The sequence below is a fragment of the Melopsittacus undulatus genome, chromosome 5, assembly GCF_012275295.1.
Source record: "Melopsittacus undulatus isolate bMelUnd1 chromosome 5, bMelUnd1.mat.Z, whole genome shotgun sequence".
Classification (NCBI taxonomy): Eukaryota; Metazoa; Chordata; class Aves; order Psittaciformes; family Psittaculidae; genus Melopsittacus; species Melopsittacus undulatus.
This window is the reverse complement of record NC_047531.1, coordinates 34,146,859-34,169,531: the sequence shown is the minus strand read 5'-3', so window position 1 is coordinate 34,169,531 and position 22,673 is coordinate 34,146,859. Positions and strand designations below refer to the sequence as shown.

General features: G+C 38.0%; 1 protein-coding gene across 2 annotated transcripts in view; it reads left to right on the top strand.

Annotated features, from left to right (window-relative positions):
- The window catches only part of SEMA3D (semaphorin 3D), a 139,733-nt gene that overhangs the window by 69,237 nt on the left and 47,823 nt on the right, over window positions 1-22,673 (top strand). For both annotated transcript variants that reach the window (XM_005148376.3, XM_031048311.2), the window contains exons 4-8: window positions 3,037-3,099; window positions 4,823-4,942; window positions 9,032-9,125; window positions 12,425-12,553; window positions 18,555-18,697. In XM_005148376.3, the coding sequence (XP_005148433.1) occupies window positions 3,037-3,099; window positions 4,823-4,942; window positions 9,032-9,125; window positions 12,425-12,553; window positions 18,555-18,697 (549 nt within the window). The remainder of the gene's footprint in view (window positions 1-3,036; window positions 3,100-4,822; window positions 4,943-9,031; window positions 9,126-12,424; window positions 12,554-18,554; window positions 18,698-22,673) is intronic.

The window sequence follows — 22,673 nt, the reverse complement described above, 5'->3', positions numbered from 1 at the left end:
TTATGCATTGGTTTTGAGTTTTGTTTGCTTGATTGTTTGTTTGCTTTATTTGTGGTTTTACTTCTTGAGGAGCTCAGGAAAAAGACTGTTAAACAGGATGGTACCATTGTGAATTCAGCACGTAAACTGAAAAAAAAGCCCAAACAACAAAAGCCCTGACCAATCTGAAAGCATCAACCAATTTACCATCTCAAAGATTTTAATTATGCAAGAAACTATGAGAGCATCTAGTCTTACTTTTTGCATGTTGTGAAACTAACTCATCTGAGTACAACATAACACTAAGACTTTATTTCACCCCCTCAAAAAGGTCAATACAGATGTATGTAAATAAGCTTATGCATGTGAAAGCTCAGTGAAACTGTTTTAAATGTGTAAAGTCACTTGTGTGACAGTGTTTGAGGGAACCCGACCTGTGGCACCATTACCCAGCATGTGATGTAATAAAGCATTGAATTTATGCTTCCTTGCTTAGCATCTTGGCTCATTATTTGTTATGCAATTTTCTTGACTATCACAATTTGGATCTGACAGTTTTTTGGAACCTTTTATTTCTTATATGGAAGGCAAATAAATATCACTTTAACTCCCCCCCACATGTTTGCAAATCAGTTTTGAAGTTGGCCCACTTAGCTTCACTTTTCATTGTCTAATGTGGCCTTGTATAATGCTAAACCCTGAGGATGTTGAGTAACCAGAAAATAAAACAACTGATATTTTTCTAAATAATTTACTGTGAGCAATTATCATAGAAAAGGGAGTGGGTATAGCAGCCTTGTTTGACAAACTCTGTTTCCCATGAAGGAGTCTGTAGAACAATTGAGGGTAAAGTTGAGTCCATCGGTATGGTATGCCTTAAAGCACATCTCTTCAAATGCAACTGAGCTTCCCAAAGCAAACGTCCTATTCTGTGTAGCTGGCAAGGAGAGCTTGGCATTTTCAAAAGGCTGCAGAGGGTTATGTTGTCTACCTAATTGCATACCTAAACTTTGGCCAGAAATCTCAAAAAGCCCTCAAAGATCTTTAGGCTTCTCGGTTACCAATACAGGAATCTTGAGCAGAATTGGCCATAAAGTTTATGTATAAAAGAACTGAAGATCAGATCTCCTGGCTAAATGTACTTGGAGGTCCCTGATCTTATATTTCTCCAGCTGTTCCTTTTCATATTTTTTTTCACCAGTCTCAGCTCCTCCTTAACGCAGTGGTACTTGCAGTACAAGTGTCAGTACTAAAAGTGAGACTCATCCCACTTTGCTCAGGAAAAAAACAGATTAGTTCCTTGATGCTGCCTTCAGCTCTTTGTGATGCAGTGCTCCCAATGCTTTCCTCCATTCTTTCTGGCATTGTGCACTGTGTAATCCAGACACACTGGCACAGCTGATTTCAAATTGCGTTTTTGTACCTGGGTGCTATTGTGACATCATTCTGAGAAAATGCTCTGGGAAAGTAAATTTATGCTCTGGTGCTGAGATGTTGTTCTATTGCCTTATCTTTGACTTTAAGTAAATATTTCTATAAAGGGTTAAGAAATAAGTAACTTAAAATGCATTATCTGTAATAAGAGCTCCTAATCAGAAAGGTAACCGTAAATTCACTTGAGAGGAAATTAATTTCCTTGCAGAAAGCAAATACACCCATTTTCACTGGGAAGAGAAGTGAAAGAATTCATGAAATAAAAAGATGTTCCCAGATTGAGAGAGGAATGCTGACTGTAGATTTTGGACAGTGATAAAGCTATTTGGCATAGGGCATTTTTTTGCTTTTCTTACCCGTATGGGACTGAGCCTGCAAATGTGGCAGGCCACATCCTACAAAGTGCCAGTAGCTGGGTGAGAGAAAGGGAATATTGCAGCAGTTAACTCCTCTTGCATGTGGTTGAGTTGTGCATTCTTCCTTTATCATGATTTTTTCTAGTATGTTATATTAAAAATTCTTTATTCCCATATGTTTCACTATTTAAGTCTATCTGTGATTCTGTGAAGTGCGATTTGAGACTCAACTACTCATAATCATCTGTGATTACTAGTAATCTGCATTCTAGTTCCTGGAAGTTGAGGCAGAAATCAATATTTGCTCAAAAGTTTGTGTAATTTGTTGTTGTTAGTCATGAGAAATGGCTATAGATTTGCCTTGACAAAAGAAGAAGGAAAAGGATCCATTTTTAGTATGGTCATTCTAGAAGATCTATATTTAGTTTCTATTTTGAATTTAATAGAATAAACATATACTCAGTAATATCCAATTCTGACTGCTTAATTGAAATCAATGAGCCAGAACCAGAGCTGTTCTTCATTGGTATTTCTTCACTAACATCATTGGAGTTCCAGTAACTGATAGTAATTTGTCATCTGGCTCTACACCAAAACCTAGTTTGTAGGATTTTGCAGTGCAGATGAAAGAAGAAAGAGAAGTAGTAATAATATATGCTACCAATTATCTAAAGTACATGATCCTCTTCTAAACTTGTATAATTTTCTTAGTAAACTCAGTTACTGTTAATGGGTGACATTTGTAAATCGTGCATTATTGATTTCAAATGTACTTTTTGTTCTACAAGTTTCCTTTAAGCTATCTTTAGTTTCCTGAACAAAACTTTTCATTTGAAAATTGGCAGTAACAGCTGCCAATTTTTTATAACAGTTTTGCCAAGTTTACTGGAGCAGATTAATCACAAATGTAATTTGCATTATTTTGCTGTCAGTTTAGTTTCAAGATTATTTGGCTCATCATATCTTTGAGAAAAACACACAGTTCATAATGATGACAAGGTGTGCTAGCCAAATCAACTAAATTATTTTTAAAAAGTGCATGTAGCCAATGAAGAAATGTATGAAGAACAAGCGTTTTAATTTAAAGCCTCTTCACTTTTTGTAAAGGAACCCTGTATTTGAAATCATAATCGTTTTGAAACATGAAAGTTCCTTCAACATGCATAAATCTGGGTTTTTTTCTTTTCATTCAAGGAAATAGTTACACTACATTCACAGGACAATTTATAATATTCTTAATCTTTGGCATATTTTAACTGTCTTACAGATTTACTGGCCTGCAGCAAAAGAAAAGGTAGAATTATGCAAATTAGCTGGGAAAGATGCCCATGTAAGTATTATTGCTGAGAGTATTGTATATCTGTATATTTGTGTCTGGGTAACAAAATGTGTTAATAAGCTGTTTTACACTTTTTTCCTGAACTAAGGAACCATGTGTTTTAATTAAGTTAAAAAATGGGTTATACTTTTATTTTTTTTATAAATATCAATGCTTCAAGAAAAAAAAAAATGTTCAGTATTGCAAGCAACAATTGTGACAAGCCATCCTTGTATGTAATAAATGCAGCTGAGAGATCATGGACTTTCCTCTGAAATATGTCCCAGGAGATGCTCCCCTGAAATCCTTTCTTTCCCATCAAACTGCTTTTTTCTTGTGAATATCCTGAATGTAACTTCATTATAATTCATTAATGAAACAGGGTAGCAGAGCAGAGTACAAATTAACTTAATTTGCAGACAGCTGCAGTTAAGGTTAGACCAAAATCTTAGACTCATTAGCTTTTCCCTGGACCACAGATCATTAGTAAGAAGTATATTTAAGGTGTATTCATATATAGAATAAAACTTTAATGAGTCTCTTTTACATACCACAGATCACATCATGTGTCCTGATCACTATAAATGTAAACATTTCTTGGCTATATAAAAAATTTCTTCATTTTCTCTCCACAAATCTTCCTGGATCTATCCAGCTTGTCTGTTACCAAGGTGCACTCCAGCTCAAAACACTCTCTCAGCTCCCAGCCTGAGAATTTCAGCTTTTTATCCTAACTTATTGCTACCCTTATCTTTACAGCAGACAAAACCTAAACAACACCTCTGCTGAGCACTGGGGAAATTCTGATACTGGTGTGTATAGAGGATCTGTGCTGATCTATTTTTATGCTAAGACAAAAGGAGAGGGACCAGAGAGAGGAATGTTTGTTTTGGACATAGATAATAAATATATCCTTTTTGCTTCATATAGATAATAAATATATACTTTTTGCTTCCTACACTGTCTCTGCAGCTTCCCTCACACTTAGGTGTAAGGTGGTAGCTTCAGCGTATGAACAGCTCTCGTGTATTCCCTCCACAGTACATTTTTTATATGTTTATACTTTTGGTTGATTTTGGGGAAGGCTGTAGCAAGCTAGCCCATGTAGTACAAGCATGCAGCAGCCCCTTGTGCAATTTGCCATCAAGGACCAGAACTTAGAGCCAAGACTGACCAGAGCATCCTGTAGGACTCAGAAATGCCTAAATAAAAGTGATCAGTAGGATGTGGTTGGTGCAAAGAAAGTTCACTTGAACACAAAATATACCCTTGAAGTATTCTGAAGCCCTTCAGTTCACCACAATGATTTCTATCATTTAACCTCTGGTGTTAAATCTTGTGCAGAGCTCTGAATTGGGAGCAAAGGCAGGAGGATTGGTAGCCAGACAAAAGCAGTGTCTCTCCAGCCTCTGCTTAGTTGTTGACAGGGGTTGTTTACTACAACACAGGCTGAGCAGATATCATCCACAGTGTGCTGTAACTACATATCTTCACATTACATATAATGTAAGTATTACAGCAGAATTAGGCTTGCAAGTCTGATTGATGAACTGCCTAGTAGATAGCCACTGCAAAATTGTACCCATCACAGCTTTGAACTATTTAGTAAACACTTTCTGCTACAGTAGTTTGAAGTTTAAATACCGTGATACTATGGCAATAACCTAGTACCATGTATAAAGTGAAAGAGAAGAAGAAACACAAAAATTAACCTTTCTCTTTCTTTTCCCAATAGACAGAATGTGCCAATTTTATCAGGGTTCTTCAGCCCTACAACCGAACCCATGTTTACGTCTGTGGCACAGGAGCGTTTCACCCTCTTTGTGGATACATTGAACTTGGAACTCACAAAGAGGTAATTTAATTTCCTCACTACTCTGACATGTCAAGGAATAACCCTTGTCTTGTTTAGCATTCATCATAGATTGGAAAATACTATGTGAGTGTGTAAAAAATGAACTGACAGCAGCTTGCATAAATAACAGGGTAAATGGTGTATTTTTCAGCTCAGACAGGAACTCTTGTTCTCACATTTGATATGTGCATATCTCTTTTGAACAAAGCACTTTCCTCAGTAAAGCTTAATACACAGAATTCTTCTGAATGACACTTTCCTATGATTAACTAAGTGAAAAGAACATTTAACCCAGATGTCTTTCTTCCTAGTAAGTCATTTCCACACATACTTTCTGCTTACGTACATACACACATATTCAAGATGACACTTGTAGTTCTATCTTTAAATGTCCGTATACCCTTGGTCTACAGAGCTGGTTTCCTATTCCTTGTGCTTAAGAGTAATATGCAGTTTGTAAATAGTCTCTGAGCCTGAGTCCAGGGATGACATCTCAGAACTTGATGTTTTGCAGCCCTGTTGCTAAGTAGATGTTGGGTATCCTCCATCACTAGTAGCATATTCCTGAACTGAAGTTAAAAGCTGATTGGTCTTCATTTGCTGGTGACAAAGAAATCTCTATCCTAAGTGGCAAATGTTTGAGACCTAACCCTCACAAAAGAAGAATTTTGGTGTTGTGTCAAGCAGCCGCTTAGTACACAAGTCTCTTTTTAACTCCTATATGTATAACACCTCGGCTATATTTATAACACTGGCTCTGTTCTCAGACAGTGTTGAGATGTGACCTGTCTGGCTGCTTGCCTGTGTTGCAAGCTTCCTCTTTTCTTTGGGTCTTGGTGAAATGGTATCATATAAGAAGTGAGGTCTTATGTTATGTTATTAAATGTGATAACCTGAAATATGTACATATTTGTGTTATTCTGACATACAGAATCAAGGGCTCACAAAAAAAAAAGAAGGGGAGGGAAGTTATTCGTGCTTCCTCAAACTGAGACCCATCATTATATTCTACACAATTGACTAGCCCAGAAGGGCTTCATGTGTTACAGAAAACTGAAGTTGCCTTGAATCTGCAGAGTGGTGTTCTTTCCCTAATAAATCATTAATGCTCCTTGCTATTGTTTGGTATATGCTGTATAATCTGGCTTGCAAAGAAATAATTTTGCAAGCTTCTTTGCTTCACTTCTTTAAATATTCCAGTTGAAGCAACTGAAATTTTAGATCCCTTGTATCATGCTGATTCCTTAGCCTGAATGATCAAATAAATAGCTGAATTGAAAAGAGCAGCTCTCAGCAAGAGTATAAGGAAGGCTCTGATTTACCTCCGGGTCATTAGCAAGATGCCTTATTCACTCTACCATCGAACCTTTAACTACTTCATTTGTGAAGGCTGTTTTCATCAAACATTACGAAATTATAAATTGGTCTGATTGTTCAGTCCAGCAGCCAGTCTAGACAACGGGTCTGTCTCAATTAGATGTGACAAATTACCTTATGAGGGGAAATGGAAGAAGAATTCCGGTATTGTATTTCCTAATCCCCTCACTGTCTCCCAGTCCTGCCTCTCCTGCATTCCTCCTGGTTGCTCAGCTGCAGTGGTAGGTTGGACAGTGTTCAGTGTTACTTATGCCTCTTCCCATGAAGTGTCTCTTCTACAGCCTTCTACTGAATTGGGGGTTGGAACTTGATGATTTTAAGGTCTTTTCCAACCCTAACTGTTCTATGATTCTATGATTCTATGAATGGCATATTTTCCCTTTCCTTCTTGGACCCCAAACACCCTACAGCCAATGTCCTTGCACTGCTTCTCCAGACAGATGTGACAAGACAGGAGGGTGCTGACGAAAAGCTCAGTGACATGAATTTGACAGGCAGCTGAAAGCCTCTCCTCATTTTAGGAAGCTGAGAGTTCTATGTGGTAAAGCACTTCTATTGCAGATCCATTTTTTTGGGGGGTTGGTCCCTTTTTTCTCCCTCCCATTCCCCATTTTTTCATCTCTGGGTTATAATAATGCATAATGGTTATCTGGTAATTAGCAGCCTCTACAAGAAGCTGTAAATGCCTGGGAGAACCAGGGCCTGAGGTAGCCTTGCAGAGGCTGTTGAAGCACGCAGTGCTCTGTTGACCTTTGAAAGTTGCTGGTGCATCTGCCCAGTGCTTTGCTGGCCAGTGCCGGTGCTGTGAAAACAGAGAGGAAAACAGTTTGGATCAGGTGACTCAAAACCACAGCAGACACTGCTTTTGAAGCAGTACAAATCCCCTACGGGATCACACAATTAAAGGGGATTAAAGTCCTAGTCTTGCTGTTGCTGAAGTCACTGCCAAACTTCTCTTGGCCGGTGAAGAGGCTTGGCCCGGTTGGTGCTGTTAGCCGCAGCTCTCCAAGGGATGCTCTTTTCTTTGAAAGCTTTGTTCAAAGTGAAAGCAGGAGGTTAATTCTGTATGAATGCCTTGTGGTGTCCATTAGTTTGTCTGGGTGAAGTACGAGATATTTCATGTTGATCTATAAATCCCTCAGTTCCTTGAGTACTGCTGGACTTGCAGCCAGCCTCTTTACGTGTGATACAGCAAAGGTCCTCTGAGCAGCTCAGGACTGCACGTCTTAGAAGAAAGGAGGATGGGACACTAGCATTTTAATTTTTTTTTTTCCTTGACATGCTCTGATCCACTTCAGCAGCCTGAAAATTTGGTTTACCTGATATCCCACAGGTTTGGGAAGATTAAAAGGGCAGTTGTTTGATGATTAAATTCTGCTTTGTATCAGATAGGATTGCTGGAAGAAATAGAATTTATGTTGACAGATGGAATTGATTTTCCTTTCTTTTAAGGAGCTTAATTATTCAGTAACCTGGGCTCTTGTCTTCTGAGCCAAGAGAGTTTAGGAGACACATCAATGAAATAGAAAGGCTTGGTCATTTGTAATCTGATGTACATTAAGGAGAAATTGAATTAACGTGTTGTAAAGTCTGATCCTATGTGGCTGTCTTTGGGCATACTTAACTGTCATTTGTACTCTTCAGTCCTCTTGCAAGGCAGAGTTATAGAAACAAATATTTAAAATCACTTCACCTTTTTTAAAGTAATTGTTTAAATCATAGAGGTGTTTTGATTTTTAATTTTAAACTAGCTTCAAAAGTTATGTCTCTACAATAGACATTAAACCCACAATGATTTGATTCTTGAACACCAATGGGATTTTAAATATCACTGTAGGTAGGAGGGTACGTTAACAGCACTTCTGTAGGCAATCTCCCTTCTCTAATAGCAGCAGAATTTTGAAAATCAAGCCTCTATTCCTGAAAAGACTGCACTTCGCTCCTCTGAGCAATCAGTTTGCCTTCAAAAGGACTCACTACGAGTTTTAGGTTAAGAATGCTTTTAGGAAAGTAATGAAAGGATCAAGGAAAAGCATCCTTGCTGGCAATTCAAAACTATAATAAAACTTCAAATTGATGCTTGCAACAATTGTGCTGTTGATTGCCCACTGAAAGCATCAGGAATAGTTTTAAAAAATTTTCTTTATCTTCCTCTTTGCCCTTGTTCCATGACCCAGGAATTAATCACACTATATTTGGGAACAACAAGGAAGGATCTATTATGATATCTCTTGTATCATTAGCCTTGTTAAAAATAACAGGAGAGAGCATATGCTGCTTTCATTTAAAAGGGGCTGAACTGTGCCTGCTGTGAACATTATTCAGCAGTCCCTGGAGAAATTTAAGTCAGCCAGAATCCCTTCTGGGTCTCTTGTTGCAACACAGTCTATGAGCACTTTCCCAAATAGAAGCCAAAGACTTTTAAGTACAATCCAGCTCTTAGTTTGAGTAGAAATGAACAATGCATCTATTTTTCTGAAAATAATTGTATATTTTAAAGGTTTGTGTCTCTATAGAGTGAACAGGGTATGTTAAAACAATGAGCAAAAAAAAAAATCTAGATGTAAAACAGAGACACAGACTGTAAACATCAATGCTGAGATGGCAGCTGTGTGATCTAACACAACTTCACTTTGTATGCTAGCAGAACAGTCCGTCTCTATGAGTTTCTCTGCAGCTATACCAGGATAATGAATATGTATTTGTTCTCAGGAAATGGTATTCCGGCTGGATACTCAGAACTTGGAGTCTGGCAGGTTGAAATGCCCCTTTGATCCTCAGCAGCCATTTGCTTCAGTGATGGCAGGTAAGAAATCATCAGAGCCAAGTGCTCATCTCAGATGTGTGATGGCTTCATATGTGAGCCTGGGTTCAGAGGCTCAGCAGATTTCATCAGTGGAGCTCCACTGGTGTTGGTTGTGTTTCTGGTTTGTGCTCTCAGGGTACTTCAGCCTGCAGACGTCAAGGGGCTGGAAATGCAGCAACACAAACAGAGCCATTTGAGTGGCTGCGAATCCTCTGCCAGCTGAGCAGGGAGGTGGTTTCATCCTCACCCAGTCATTTCTCCTTTAAGAAGACAACAAAAAAGCCCCATGAACAGAAAATGTTTGAAGCGCTTCTGGGCCTCTTTCTGCAATTATCAATATGTTTTGCCCTTTGAAGTCTGCTGACATCCACTATTTCCATAAATACATTTTTGAGGTTTCTATTTACTCGAGTAGCCACTTCTGAAGCTGGAAGCCTAAGAACAAGATAGTGCAATCTGCCTGCTGTGTGCATCACAGCACTGTGTGGTCTGACATTTGGTGCCGAGGAATGTCAGCTTGACCTCTGGATTTCAAATCACTATAAGAGCTACTTTTGTCGTGGTTTGGTTCATAGCTTTAGACAATTTTCATTTACTTGCCTGTCAAGCGTATGAATACAAGATAAGAGTGAAGCACCATGACGTTTTCATTTGCAGCCAAAGAGCAGTGGTGACAATGCTTTGAAGTATTGGTCACTCTGTGTTATAAAAAGAATATGACTAATGTTCAGTCTTTATTCTCAGATAATAAGATAGATGATTTGTGATTCTGACCCTACAGATGGGGCAGGACTTCCTTTATTAAAAACAATAGATTAAAGCCAATGCTTATTCTTCTCAGGGACCCCTAGTACTATTTAATGACCATGAAGTCTTTTTTTAAAATGGGTTTCTAGAAACTTTAACCTTATTTTTTTTACTTTTTTTTTTTAATGCAGTAGAACTCCATGATTTATTATAGCGTTGGGTAATTTCAGTAGCACTCTAGTGCTTTGACTGCTCTATTAAATCTTGTGAAATGAAGAAGCTGCTGTCTTTCAACTAACTAAAACATGAACTGCAATGCATAAGAAACTTTAGGATAGATAAAAATGAATGGTCAGGGTATTCTTGTATCCCTTTTCTGGATGTGCTTGGTGTCAAGTGCTTCACAATAACATAAGAGGAGCACTCTAAAGAGTTACAGGCCTGACCAGAGCATGTGTTCGTGGCCTATCTTTTGATAACTACTTTATTTCTAAAAGTACTAGGACAGCAATATAGCTCACAGATAAGTTACTGCCCTGGGACTCAGGGGAGCTCAGTTCTTGCCTCTCTGCTACTGATGAGAGGAGTAACCTTTGACATGTCACTTCTCTCTGTCTAGTTTTATTTATCTGCAAAATGGTGATAAAGGTTATTTGTCCCCTTCAAAAAGAGCTTTCTAATCAGTTGTACATATATGAAATAAATAATATATCAGTACATTTTCACTCCTGTCTGTACATTAACACAGCTGAGTGATTTTCATTCTTTGTAGAAATACCTAATCTCTCTTTGAATTCTACATACATTTTGCTCCGACTAAATGCTGCAGGTAAATTTGAAAAGCTGCCTTTTTTAACTGAAAAATCACCTGCTCATCATTCATCTTCTGTTACAAATTACTGCTCACCAAAACTGTTCTGGACATAACTGGAACTTGGAATGAGAGATACCAAAAGCTGAGAGAAGTGCTGAAAAAGCCTTGTCAGCAGCTCCTAAGCAAAGATGGAGAATTTCTGTTAGCCCTTCAGTTATATTGATCACTGAGTGCCTGTCAGTTAGCAAACACCAATTACCCTGCCCATTCCTCATTATGACAAATACCTTTCAGAATGCACTATTATTTCTTTACAAAGGCGGCATGCTGTCTGAAAGATGTACTTTCCAATACTGTCATGGACATAATACATAAGTAACAATAATAATGAGGTAAAAAGAAAGCTGATCTCTTTTTTTCTTTCTGAATAAAGTGCTTAAGGTGAATCATGGGTTGTAGTTTTGTTAGGTTTTTTTTCCCCTTGATCTCATATTTTTAAGTGCATTTACATCTTTTGCAAATGAAAACACAAACATCTATGTTGAATGGTATTTGCTCTTCATTCACTCTCAACAAAGGACTTCTCTCTAAAAGACCCTGTGAAATGTTTCCACCCAGAGGATGAGAAAATCTGGAGAAGGAACTCCGGGAAGGGAATTTTTATGTATCAGATAGCTTTTTATATGATTATTGTTTATGAACATGAATCTTTTCTCACTTTATGAACTCCAGGGATTAAGTCATTAAAGTCATTAAGTCATTAAACAAAAAACAAGCTCCTTCAAACACTACAGCTATCTTGTTATTTTGCAGAAAACAAAAAGACTTGTAACATGCAGTAAAAAAATAAGAGAGTGATTGATAATGTTTCTTCTTTTTAGAAAATTACAGAGATCTGAAGTGAAACAGAAAATATTGTACAATTCTTAAAGTTGCGAAGTTTTGCATATTCCACAAAGCTGGCAGGAGACTAAATGGTAACTGCAGTTGCAGCAAACACTGTACTGCATTACAGATATAGTTTCCTTGTGAGACAAATTCTGTCTGCCTTATTCAAGCAAGATGTCTCATTTATTTTTGTGGGACCACTCGCTATGTTAAAATGATCGCAATTTGGGTCTGTAGCCATTTCCCTACTATTAACACATTACGTAGTTGAGAAGAATTCTCATGTTGCCTGAATTCCTCTTCGTGAATGAAGTGTTGGATAGAGATCCCTACACAAGGAACGGGCCAAGTTGCAAAGTTCCCATAGTGAAGCATCCATCATGTTTACTAGCTCAAGTCCAGGAGCAACAAAGCCATTGGGGCTGCAGCAAGCCTGGGACACAAGAGCTATCTTGAATGCATAGATGGTCATGTCCTCTCCGTGGTCCCCAGTTCCATGATCAGTGCTCAAGGGGCAGGATGCACAGATTGAATATAAGTTCATACCTTTAAAAGCCCAGCACCCAGTAAAGCCTGGGGAATTTACATTTCTGAGTGCCTAAAAGGTCTGAAAATTACACTTGGACTACTCTACTTCTAGGGCATATAATTACCAAAGTTACCTGCATTTAAATGTAAATTACACCACAGAATGCAAAATCCCATTAAAATATAAATCAATAATACTTCAAATCATTATTTTTTTTCATAGGCCAATTAAAAACACGTGTTGTTCACCTAACAAAACACAAATAGTTTCAATTTTATTTATCCTGCAGCTGTAGAAACCCTGTTTCTTTTTCATTTGCAGATGAGTATCTTTATGCTGGAACAGCTTCTGATTTCCTTGGCAAAGACACTGCTCTAACACGTTCTCTGGGCCCTTCTCATGACCACCATTACATCAGAACCGACATTTCTGAACATTACTGGCTTACTGGTAAGATCCCAAACATATGCTGTTGTCATTTGCGTTGTCCCTGCCTCTCTGAAGTTAATAGCCCTTTCTTACATAAATATATGTCCAGTAACTATAAATATAGATACTGTATCATGGTATCTTTGGATTACATAGGCTTTTTTGTAAGAAAAAAAAGCTCAGTGAAACAAAAATGCACTTGAGAAAAGTCACAGAGGTGAAAATGCTAATTAAGGAAAGAGTAGGAGCATACGACCTAATCATTCTTTCTGTCTTTGATCTGTACATCTGTGTATAGTCCTGTAATTGGAATAATATAATGACTTTAATGCTTCTATTTTCAGTCTTGTTGGAATAATTTTTTTCTAAGCCGTTTTTCCGATCACTTCTGAAAGCTGTTCCCTACAGCATGTGGAAATGACAGACTAGAAATTCCACATTTTTAGGCAGGAGGTCTTTTTTTTCCTTGTCTTTTCCTTTTCTTTTGAGGAGGAAAAATACCCTCTGTTACTGTGAGGATCGTTTTAAAACCACTAAGGGCATCCTAAAATAGCTTCCCAAGCAAAATACTGCTTTTTCTTGCCCACTAAAAAACATTCTGAGCTAGTAAACCCTTTAAAAAACTGGCTGCATTTACACCCAGCCAGTCTCAAACCACACACGGAGTAACATGGAAAACTTCACTCACAAGCAAACCCTGCTCAATTAAAGCATCCCGCTTTTAGCCGTCAACTGTCTTTAAAGATGTGGCAACACTGGCCCTGATTCAGGATGCCTGTGTAACTATTATGGGTGTATTGTAAAGCCAGGGCCTGCTGACCACAGGGTTGTCTTCCCAGCAGACAGCTTCTGAAAGGGATCATTTTGCCTCTTAACTATTTGAGACCTCAACAAAAGGAAATGCTCCTTTTTCATTTTAATTTTCATTCCACCCAATTCTGTCCTTTCTTCTAAGCTGTTGCCTTACATTTCTGTCTAGGTGTAACTCTGTAACCTCAGGATTTCTCCTGTGAGATGAGGAGGAAAGGAGAAACCATATAAAGTCCTTCTTCTACCTGTTTAAATAGGAGAAGTCCTTCAGGCAGATAGAAAAATCTCACATCTTACTCTGGTGATCTTCTTACGTTCATCTCTTGTGCTCAGACCCTTTCTTGTCCCACCTTTCCTATCTCTTGTCTCTCATTTCTACAAATCCTTTGTGCAGTGTAGACCAGAAATGGATTATAAGTGATACGGACCAGGACGGGTCCTTCCAGCAGGCAGATCTCTAACTGTAATTCACCATGCAACTGAATATACAGTTTTATCACTGGCAGCCTGCTGATGCTTAGCATGGAAAGATGGCTTGAGTAACTGCTTTCCTAGGGGATGCTATAATATCCAAAAAAGAAAGATTTACTGCAGTTTGGCCCTGAGGAGCATCTGGTGTTATCATTATTATAGATCCACCTTGATGAATATTACAGGGTTCAGTTTCCAGCCCAAAAGAAGTTACAGCTTAAATATCCAGTGCCAAACATTTCTTTGTGTTTTTAATGTTTCTTCATGAGCAGTTTGAAGTGAGTACAAGAACACAGAATAAACTAAAGGTTTGAGAACAGTTTATGTATTTTAGTTTGGAGACTGGGTGGGGGAAAGGCTGTCTGCCTTTTTTCTTTCTTTTAGGTTGATTCATGTTTTTTCTGTTTTCACTTAAAGCATCTGTATTCATGAAAGTTTTCTAAGGAGAATAATATATTAATACGTCTGGATTTGAAGAACAGCTTTAGTGTGTTAGACTGAGACGTGAAAATTACCCCACACTATATAAACACTGAAGACCCCATATATTCTTTAGGTTTACCTTGTTTCCAGCCATATAAAAACCTACAGCCACGCTCTGTCTAAGACTTCACATACACAATCCATGCAGTGTTATGCTAAGAGGCATAGATATAAACGAGGTTCATTTAATATTTTGAAACAGTCCTTTTAAGGTTGGAGAAAATGTTGAGTGCAGCTCTAAATGATGGGATCATATCCTATGGCAATAAGCTATAGGGTAGCCGGTATATTTCTAGTTTATTGCGTAACATTACCAATTGCATACCATTGTGTTTTCAGCCAATATTGGTGTAAAGAAAATATTTACTTGATTTCAGGTTTAAAACTTCCATCTCATCTAAATCCCCTCTTCCCTAAATCTCCCACCCATTTACCAAGACTGCGTTAGACCTCCAGGAAAAGTTGTACATACTTGAGTAATTGTACAATTAGAAATAAATTATTTCCAGGCATGACTCATGTTTTACTTAGGATAAGCATAAAATGTGTAACTTGTTTTTTTACCAGAGAGCTGAGGAAGTTTTGCTGTAATGCACCCTAATATTTTTTAAGTTTAGCCTTATTTTGTTTCTGGAAACAGGATTATCCTTTCCTGAGGGAAGGGAGGGAAAGACAAAGCATAAGGGAAAAATGCGTAGGATACCTTCCAGTTCCTTGCAAGGCATCTCTATCTTGACTAATTAAGACATGCCGTAATCTCAGTGACTGAATAGCAGCTACACGGAGGAGGAAAGGAGGAAGGCAGCTGATCTTTCCCATGACTCACACTCACACAAGCTCATACTCCTGCACACAGTGGCATTGAAGACATAGGGGATGCTGCCTCTGCTCAGTCTTCAGCCCTTCTCCTGCAGAGCTAAAGAATTGGGTGCTCCTGCAGTCACTGACCGGAAGCATGTCACCCATGGCCATGGCTGGGCACAAGGCACATGGGGCTGGTGGCCTGGCTCCAGATGGAAAAACCACCTACTGGAACCGACTCTACACCACTCCACCCAAGTGGGCAGAGCAGAGCATCTCATAGTGGGATACCCGAGACATACACTAAACAGCTGCACATTCCTCCCCCTTTATAGGAAGCTAAAACCATTGCTGGATGTGTGCTTCCCTGAATTCAGTCTCCCCCTCCCCCCTATTTTTTTTTTTTTTTACTGCACTTTAGTCAGTTTTGCAAGGGCAAAGACTTGCAGGCAATGACTTCTTTATATTCTGCGAAACTTGGCTGGGATTCAGCTCACTTAGCAATAAGAGGCAAAAAGTTAGTATCCTGTCTGGGCTCAGTTGTTTTGCTTGTCTCTGTAATTTACAGAGAGAGGTGGCACTTCCAGAGGGTGACTCACCCCACCTATTGTAGGCATCTGTCTGAAAATAGGATAATTCATTGTCACTTTCTTCCTTGTGTCCCTCCTTGAAAGAGGACCTGAATAAGGCTAGGTTAGGAGCTTGACTTCTGGGCAGTGAAAGGTAAATGAACTGAGCACTGTCTTTGCATTTAATCATGATGAGTATTTCTGGCAGCCCAACTATAAAGATGCGCTGCCTCCCACTGTTTTTGATTGCATTTCCATTTCTTCATGTTCTGGGATTTGCTACTCATTTGCTATGCTCTTTTTCTGAGCCTAATGAGTCTTACTTCTGTGCAGATCTTACTACAGCATGTACAGTTGCGGTGTCTTAAACTTCTGCTCGTGTTAGAAGGGTGTGATAGCCGACAGGTACCCAACAGCAAACATAACCACTCCACAAACCCAGAAATGAAGGATTAAGTGTAACAGCTCTTCCTACTAAGCCCCAAAAAATGTTAAAAAAACATATGCAATACCTGAATTTATTGTACCATCTGTTGTCAGAGCTTGTGATGCTTTTGATCCCCTCTTTGGTTATTTACAATCTAGCCGTGAAAGTAGTATGTGGGAAAACTGTCTATGAAAGCTATTATATGCAACTGTGCATATAGGAAAACAGACAGTGGTTTAAAATCATCATCATATAATTTGTTTCCCATGCAAAGAATCAAAAAGCCTAATTCATAGTTGGTTTAAAGACACTTTTCTATATTTTATGGATGGGTTACAGAAGATGAGACAAAGATCTCATTTGCAGAACATAATGTGCTTTCAGATCATAATCTCTTTCATTACATTTTTTTCATTCTCATCATTTACAGAGTATTTTTGTTTGGATTTCAACTTCAGTGTTTTCAGTTGTGATCTAAAATCAATAAATGTTTGTATTCCTTTAATTTGTTAGAGATTCTTGTAAATCTGTTCCAGGCATTGGTATTGAGACCTTTGGTTTTGCATTTGGCTTGCCAACTAAAGCAATGAAATTTAATTTTAAAAACCCATAGATTCAGAGTTTTGTTATGTGAATATGGATTAAAAAAAAACCAACTATGTGAAATTCAAAAGCACGTTATAGAACTATTTAACAGGTTTTCCTATTAAATGCTTATTTAGCTAACCACATATTTAAGGAAACGTACTGTAAGTGTATTTATGTATTTATTCATGCTCAGACATCTAATCTTCAAAGTAGCCTTACAGGCCCTGAGGGGTAATTAAATATTTTCTTTAACCTCATTTTGAAATCGCAACTTAAATTTATGGATCTTGATGCCTGCATCATTTAATTTTTCTGCTGACACCATTCTATAGTGTCAGAAAGGTTTCAAATGGAAGCAGTGCTGTAGCTATTTTGACCCATAAATTTACTCTTCTGTCACGAAGGTGCACATTCAGCACTTAAACACATCCCATTTCGTCTCCAGCCTTTAGTGAAATTTTGAATCAAGGACCCTCTTTTTGTCCTGTGCATACTATAAGGCTCATGGTGAAAGTAGCAGCCATTATAAAAAGAACAAAGGCATAATTACATTAAAAGCTGATAATAATATTTCCCACATATTGCCAGTGTGCTCTGTTTGCTCTGCCATCTTACAACGTCCTCCTTAGTGCCTTCTACTGCAGCCTGCCTGCTTATAGGGGCAAAGACTGTGTATTTTATTGCTGAAAGAATGTATTTTAGAGTCAAGGGTCTCTTTTCACTGTATTTGTATAGCCACTTCTGGTTAAAGGAAAACATAATTGATCTAAGTGCCCTTAGAAGAACTCATGCATTGTAGCACATTAGGGAACATCTTTAAAGTCCCTTCCCCAGGTATCTGGTTCACTCGTGCAAGGCAGGGATGTTGCCTGCTCTGCTGCAGTCAGGGACCCCTGGAATTAGTTTAATTGAAGATTTTAGTACTAAGTTTAAAGAAAAAAAACCCAAACAACACAAAACACAACAAAAAAACCTACACTGGTGAGCAGGCCTGCAGATCATGGATGAGGGAGCTGAGGAAGACAGTGAAAAAAAGTATTAAATCCGTGGCTTGATGAGTATGCCCATAAGATGCAAGCAGAGACACTCAAGCTTGTTTTGAAAGAGACCAGAAGTAATATCACAGCTCAACATGGCAAGGCAAGGCATGCTGTAGCGTTTCTTGCAAAAAGCAGATTTAAATAACCCAAATGAACCATGATGTTGATACAGCTAATCTGTTTTCAGACAACAAGGAACTGTGTCCTTAAGACTGGCGAGTCAGTTGAGGATTATCATGTGCTAACTTGGGAATCCATGTTGGATTTGGTGGATATGGGCAGTAACATTGTTACAGCGCAGATATGTATGAAACATTTAAAGCTGTCATTTATATTAAATTTTTAATCCATCGGTCTATAAATGTTCATTCATTCCTTTACAAGCTATCTCTAGAAAACAGTAGTGTATTTCTGTACTCATAACTGGTGCAATGTGTGACTAAATTAATTTGAATTCTAACATATAATTTCAGCAAATCTACCTAGCTTGATATTGGTGTCAAGAGCAATAAGGCAGGTTTTTTAGGCAGTGTTTTGTACTGAGAGTTATCTTATTTTCAAACAGAGAATGATAGACAGTGCTGCATATTTATGCAAGTGATAATAAGGTATATACACAAAAACACTACACTGAGAGTAAAATATTACACTGAGAGAATCTCTGGTGGTTTTCACTCAGTAAGAAACTTGCCACTACATGTCTATATAGTGATATTTTTATTTCACTGAAAAGTGCAACATAAATGCAGATTCTGAAGCAGAAATATAGTAGCAAGTATTAAAACTTTCCTTCAGATTTTTAAAACCTTTTTTTTTGGGGGGGGAACTTCTAGGAGCAAAATTTATTGCAACTTTTCCAATCCCGGACACCTATAACCCAGATGACGACAAAATCTACTTCTTTTTCCGAGAAATATCACAGGATAGTGGCACATCTGACAAGACAATCCTTTCCCGTGTTGGCAGAGTTTGTAAGGTGAGGACTTCTATCTTTTATTTTATTTAAAGAAAATAAAAAAGAAAAAAAGTTTGATTTATTTCTGTGAGAAATCTGTTTTCCCCTTCAAATCAGAAGGAAACAGCGTTACTCAGTGAGCTATCATAATAATTTTTCTGAACATAAATTATTAATGTTGTCTGAAATTCACTTGTCTAAAAAATAGAATTGATATTGACTGTGTACCTCATTTAAAAAAGCTGATATGCTTATAAATTATAATCCTCTGTCTAAACAATAATGTATTTACTTTTAGATACATTAATAGTGACCTGCTTTGTTTCATAAGGTTTCAGTGAGGATTGACTTGTTGAAGTGTACACAATGGCAAGGTATGCAGGTTTTTGTGGAACATGCCCACTGAATGGAGGGTTATTCAAACCCATCCCTTCGGTCTAGCTCAGTACATTGTTCCTGGGCATTACTGAGAGCTGAAGTCAGTCATTTGTTTCTGCACATTCCTGATAATCATTTGGGGTGAAGGGAGGATACAAATGTATATAGTTACTGAGCTACACCCACATCTGTCTGGAGGTTTTGTTCCCTGGGAAGAAGTGCAGCCCTTGACCTTCTTGACCGGGAGGAACCAGGCCCTGCATCTGGTGCAGTGTAATAAGTTTCATTTGGTCAGTGCCTGACCTCCTTTAAGTGATTACTCCCTTCACTTTCTCTTTCATTCTTCCTGATTTTGCCCCTTATGAAAGATTTTCACCCCTATGGTATTCATAATGCAGACTCAGATTTTCAGGAGCTGCACTCTCTTTGAAGAAATATGCCTCTGTCAAGGGCAGCAGCATCCTCAAATGATAACAAGAGAGACTAATTCTTGCACGTGAAGACAGCAGTCAGTGTAGAGTTTGATGCTTAACAGCCTCCTGGTTTTGTCAAGGTCTTCTTCCCACTACAGCAGAAGGGTCTATTGATATCTGTGTCATACATATTCTCTATTCACTCCTTTGACCCATAATGCTATGGGGACAGAAGCTGTCAGTATAAGTGGTCCTATCCTGTCCTCAAGTCCTCATTAAATCCAGGTACCCAGGTACCACTGGTAAAAAACAGGAAAATGGGACTTCACAGCTGTCTTCATGTTAGTAAATATAAACTTTGAGGAAATGTTTATTTCATGTAGCTAACTAGGTATCAGCAACACCATCACAGCAATCACACAAGTAGGCACATTTCTGTGATACTTTGTTCAGAAGTTTTCATTAACTTGCATTTTCTGAGCTATGAGACCCTCCTGGCAGAAAAAAATATCTTCTTAAGAATCTTGAAAATTAGTAAACAGACAAGAGTTCCTGATTTGCAGTAAAATGTGTCTAGAAGAGCACCCATTCAGCTAATGGTCACACAATGAATCTACAACTTCTCCTCAGTGTGACAGATTCCTAAATCCAACTGAGATTTCAGTGACCACAGCCATTTCACATTTCTGTCCTTGTCATAAAGTGTTAAGACAACAAAGAAAGCTCATTCATAAATCAATTTTCTAGTAGGTTTTTAGCCAGGCGAAAGAATGGGTAATCTTTAGCTGGGTATTTCACAGCACTGTGATTAATGGCAGAATGGAAATGCAAACATATATGATTTGCTGCTAGACATGGCATTTGCTGATTATGAGAGAGCACTTAATGCATTAGGAGAATTTGGTAGACAACATTTTCAAGCCAAGGCACAGAGAGGTTGTAGTCAAGTAAGATATATTAGCTACAGATCTCTAGCATCCTTTACCTAGAGAAAAAAGGAGATAAGGTATCAGAATAAAAGCAAATGTATTATAAGGAAATCCTAATGACTGTGCGTAATCGTACCTCAAATGAGACTAAATTTGTAGAGCAGTCATGTTAATGGCAAAAAAAAGTCTTGAATTTTATTTGTAATAGTCAAAGCAAAACAATGGAATGATAAATAAGGTGATTAATATTAATGTTAGTTTTGTACTGTCTTCTTGATTCACTGAGCACTTCCTGATGGATGTAGAATTCTCTTGAAAATTCGGATGCCTGTTTTTTTTTGTACATTTATCTTGATTACCTGCCAATAAAAAGACATTATAATGTAAATTATTCTAATACAAATATAATTATTATAGGTATTTAATATAAATTAAAATATGCAGGTGGACTTCTCTGTTTACTAAGATGCTCTGGACTTTTGCTCTGATATGAAACATCTGCTATGCTTAATTCTCTCTGATACAGGATCCATCTTTTTAGTTTCAACAGTTAACATAGCAATTTCTACTTGAACTGTCTCAATAATGTGACCTGTACTGCATATAGTTAAGCCTTTGCCTTCTTTCCCTTGCAAGCAGAGAATAACAGTGGTGGGAGGAGCCCAGCAAACTTGTGAAATCATTTGCTTGGTCTAAACCCAGATTTTTCCACTAGAAGTCAATTGCTCTCTACCTCACTGTGCCTTAGGGCTCCTGTACATTAATGCCACAGACACATGCTGAAGTTAGAATAGGCTTTGTTCTTAATAAGGAGGTTAGTCAATGCAGCCTATTCTTTGGCTAATTTTCAATGGCTCAACAATATGGTCTCTCACTAATTCTCCCCCTTAGGGAAAATCTTCTCTGGAAAGCATTCTCTTTTCCCAGCTACTTTCAGACCCAGAAGATTACAATACTCATGCTGCCAGCTCTTTGCCCAGAGTCAAACAGCTGCCACTTGTCCTGTGACAAGACCATACTTACCATCTTGAAGCATGGGTTGTAATAACGCAGCCACTGTAGCACTAAATAGCACTGATTCAGATTTACGTCATCTGCATTCTGTATATCACTAGGGGATAGCAGTATGAATTGAGAGGAAGTGCTTTCAGCAATCACTTTCAGAACCAGTTGTGTCATTTATCATGGCAAGCAACATTTCCTATTTTTGGTTTGAGGGAGGCAGAAAAAACATCATTGGCCTATCCGTAATACCTGTTACTACTTAGCATATGTTCCTACTTGCATAAAGTGTAATCTTTTATGTTATTTGGTTTCTTTTCAAGCAAAGTCATAAGTAAAAAGAACAGAAAACCAAAACTATTAAAGATTAGCCAGAAGTGTTTGTTTTTTAGAATACATATTTACACACACACATGTGTATTACATGATCATACAAACTGTAACTTTTTAAGAGCATGGACCCAAGTATTTCTATTTCCAGAAACACAGGCATAAACTTTTACAGCTACATTGTCTTCTAGCCCACACTACTGAACCAGTCTGCATCAGCTGAAGACATGACAGAGTCATTATGAACCGAACCAGGTTTAAAGAGGAAATAAATCACAGCATCTATGCACTGTGCCCTCTGCAGTCAAGTAATAAGTCAGTTACATTTCTGTAAACATATCTAACAGTAATGATGACAGAATTGTAATTCTGTTTAAGGACAAACCTCAGAAATGCACAAATATAGCCCTAGAGAAGACCTAGATTTCCCTCCTATTTTTCCAACTCAAGTAAAGTGAGAAATGAAAATCCTACCTTACAGGAGTCCACAGAAGGTTTTTGGAGACGGAGGAATATTGTTGTGACATTTGTTTGTTTGTCTTCTATATAGAAACACATTTTTCATAGTTACAACCTCGTTCTATTGGCATGGAGTGGAAATTAGCCAAAAACAGTAGTGTCTCTGTTGCAGTATGAAAATCCTGTTTATTATTACAGCAGCTTGCATTTGCTGTGTTATAAGCTTCTCTTTAATGGTTTTGGTGATGTATTGCAAAAGTTATGGTGTGCAGCCTTATTTCTGAGACCTCAACTGTCAAGAAATCAAGACTTCAGTCCCTGATGTTTTCCCACATTTCCCAAAGTGTTCAGTATCCAGAAGCAGCCTTTGTTCTAGTGGAAACAAGTGAGCTCTTTGTCTTTTTTCTTTGGTATACTATTCCAGCCTCATATATACCATGCTGTACCTGGGGACAAGAATATAGCAATTAGGCACAGCCCTCTTGG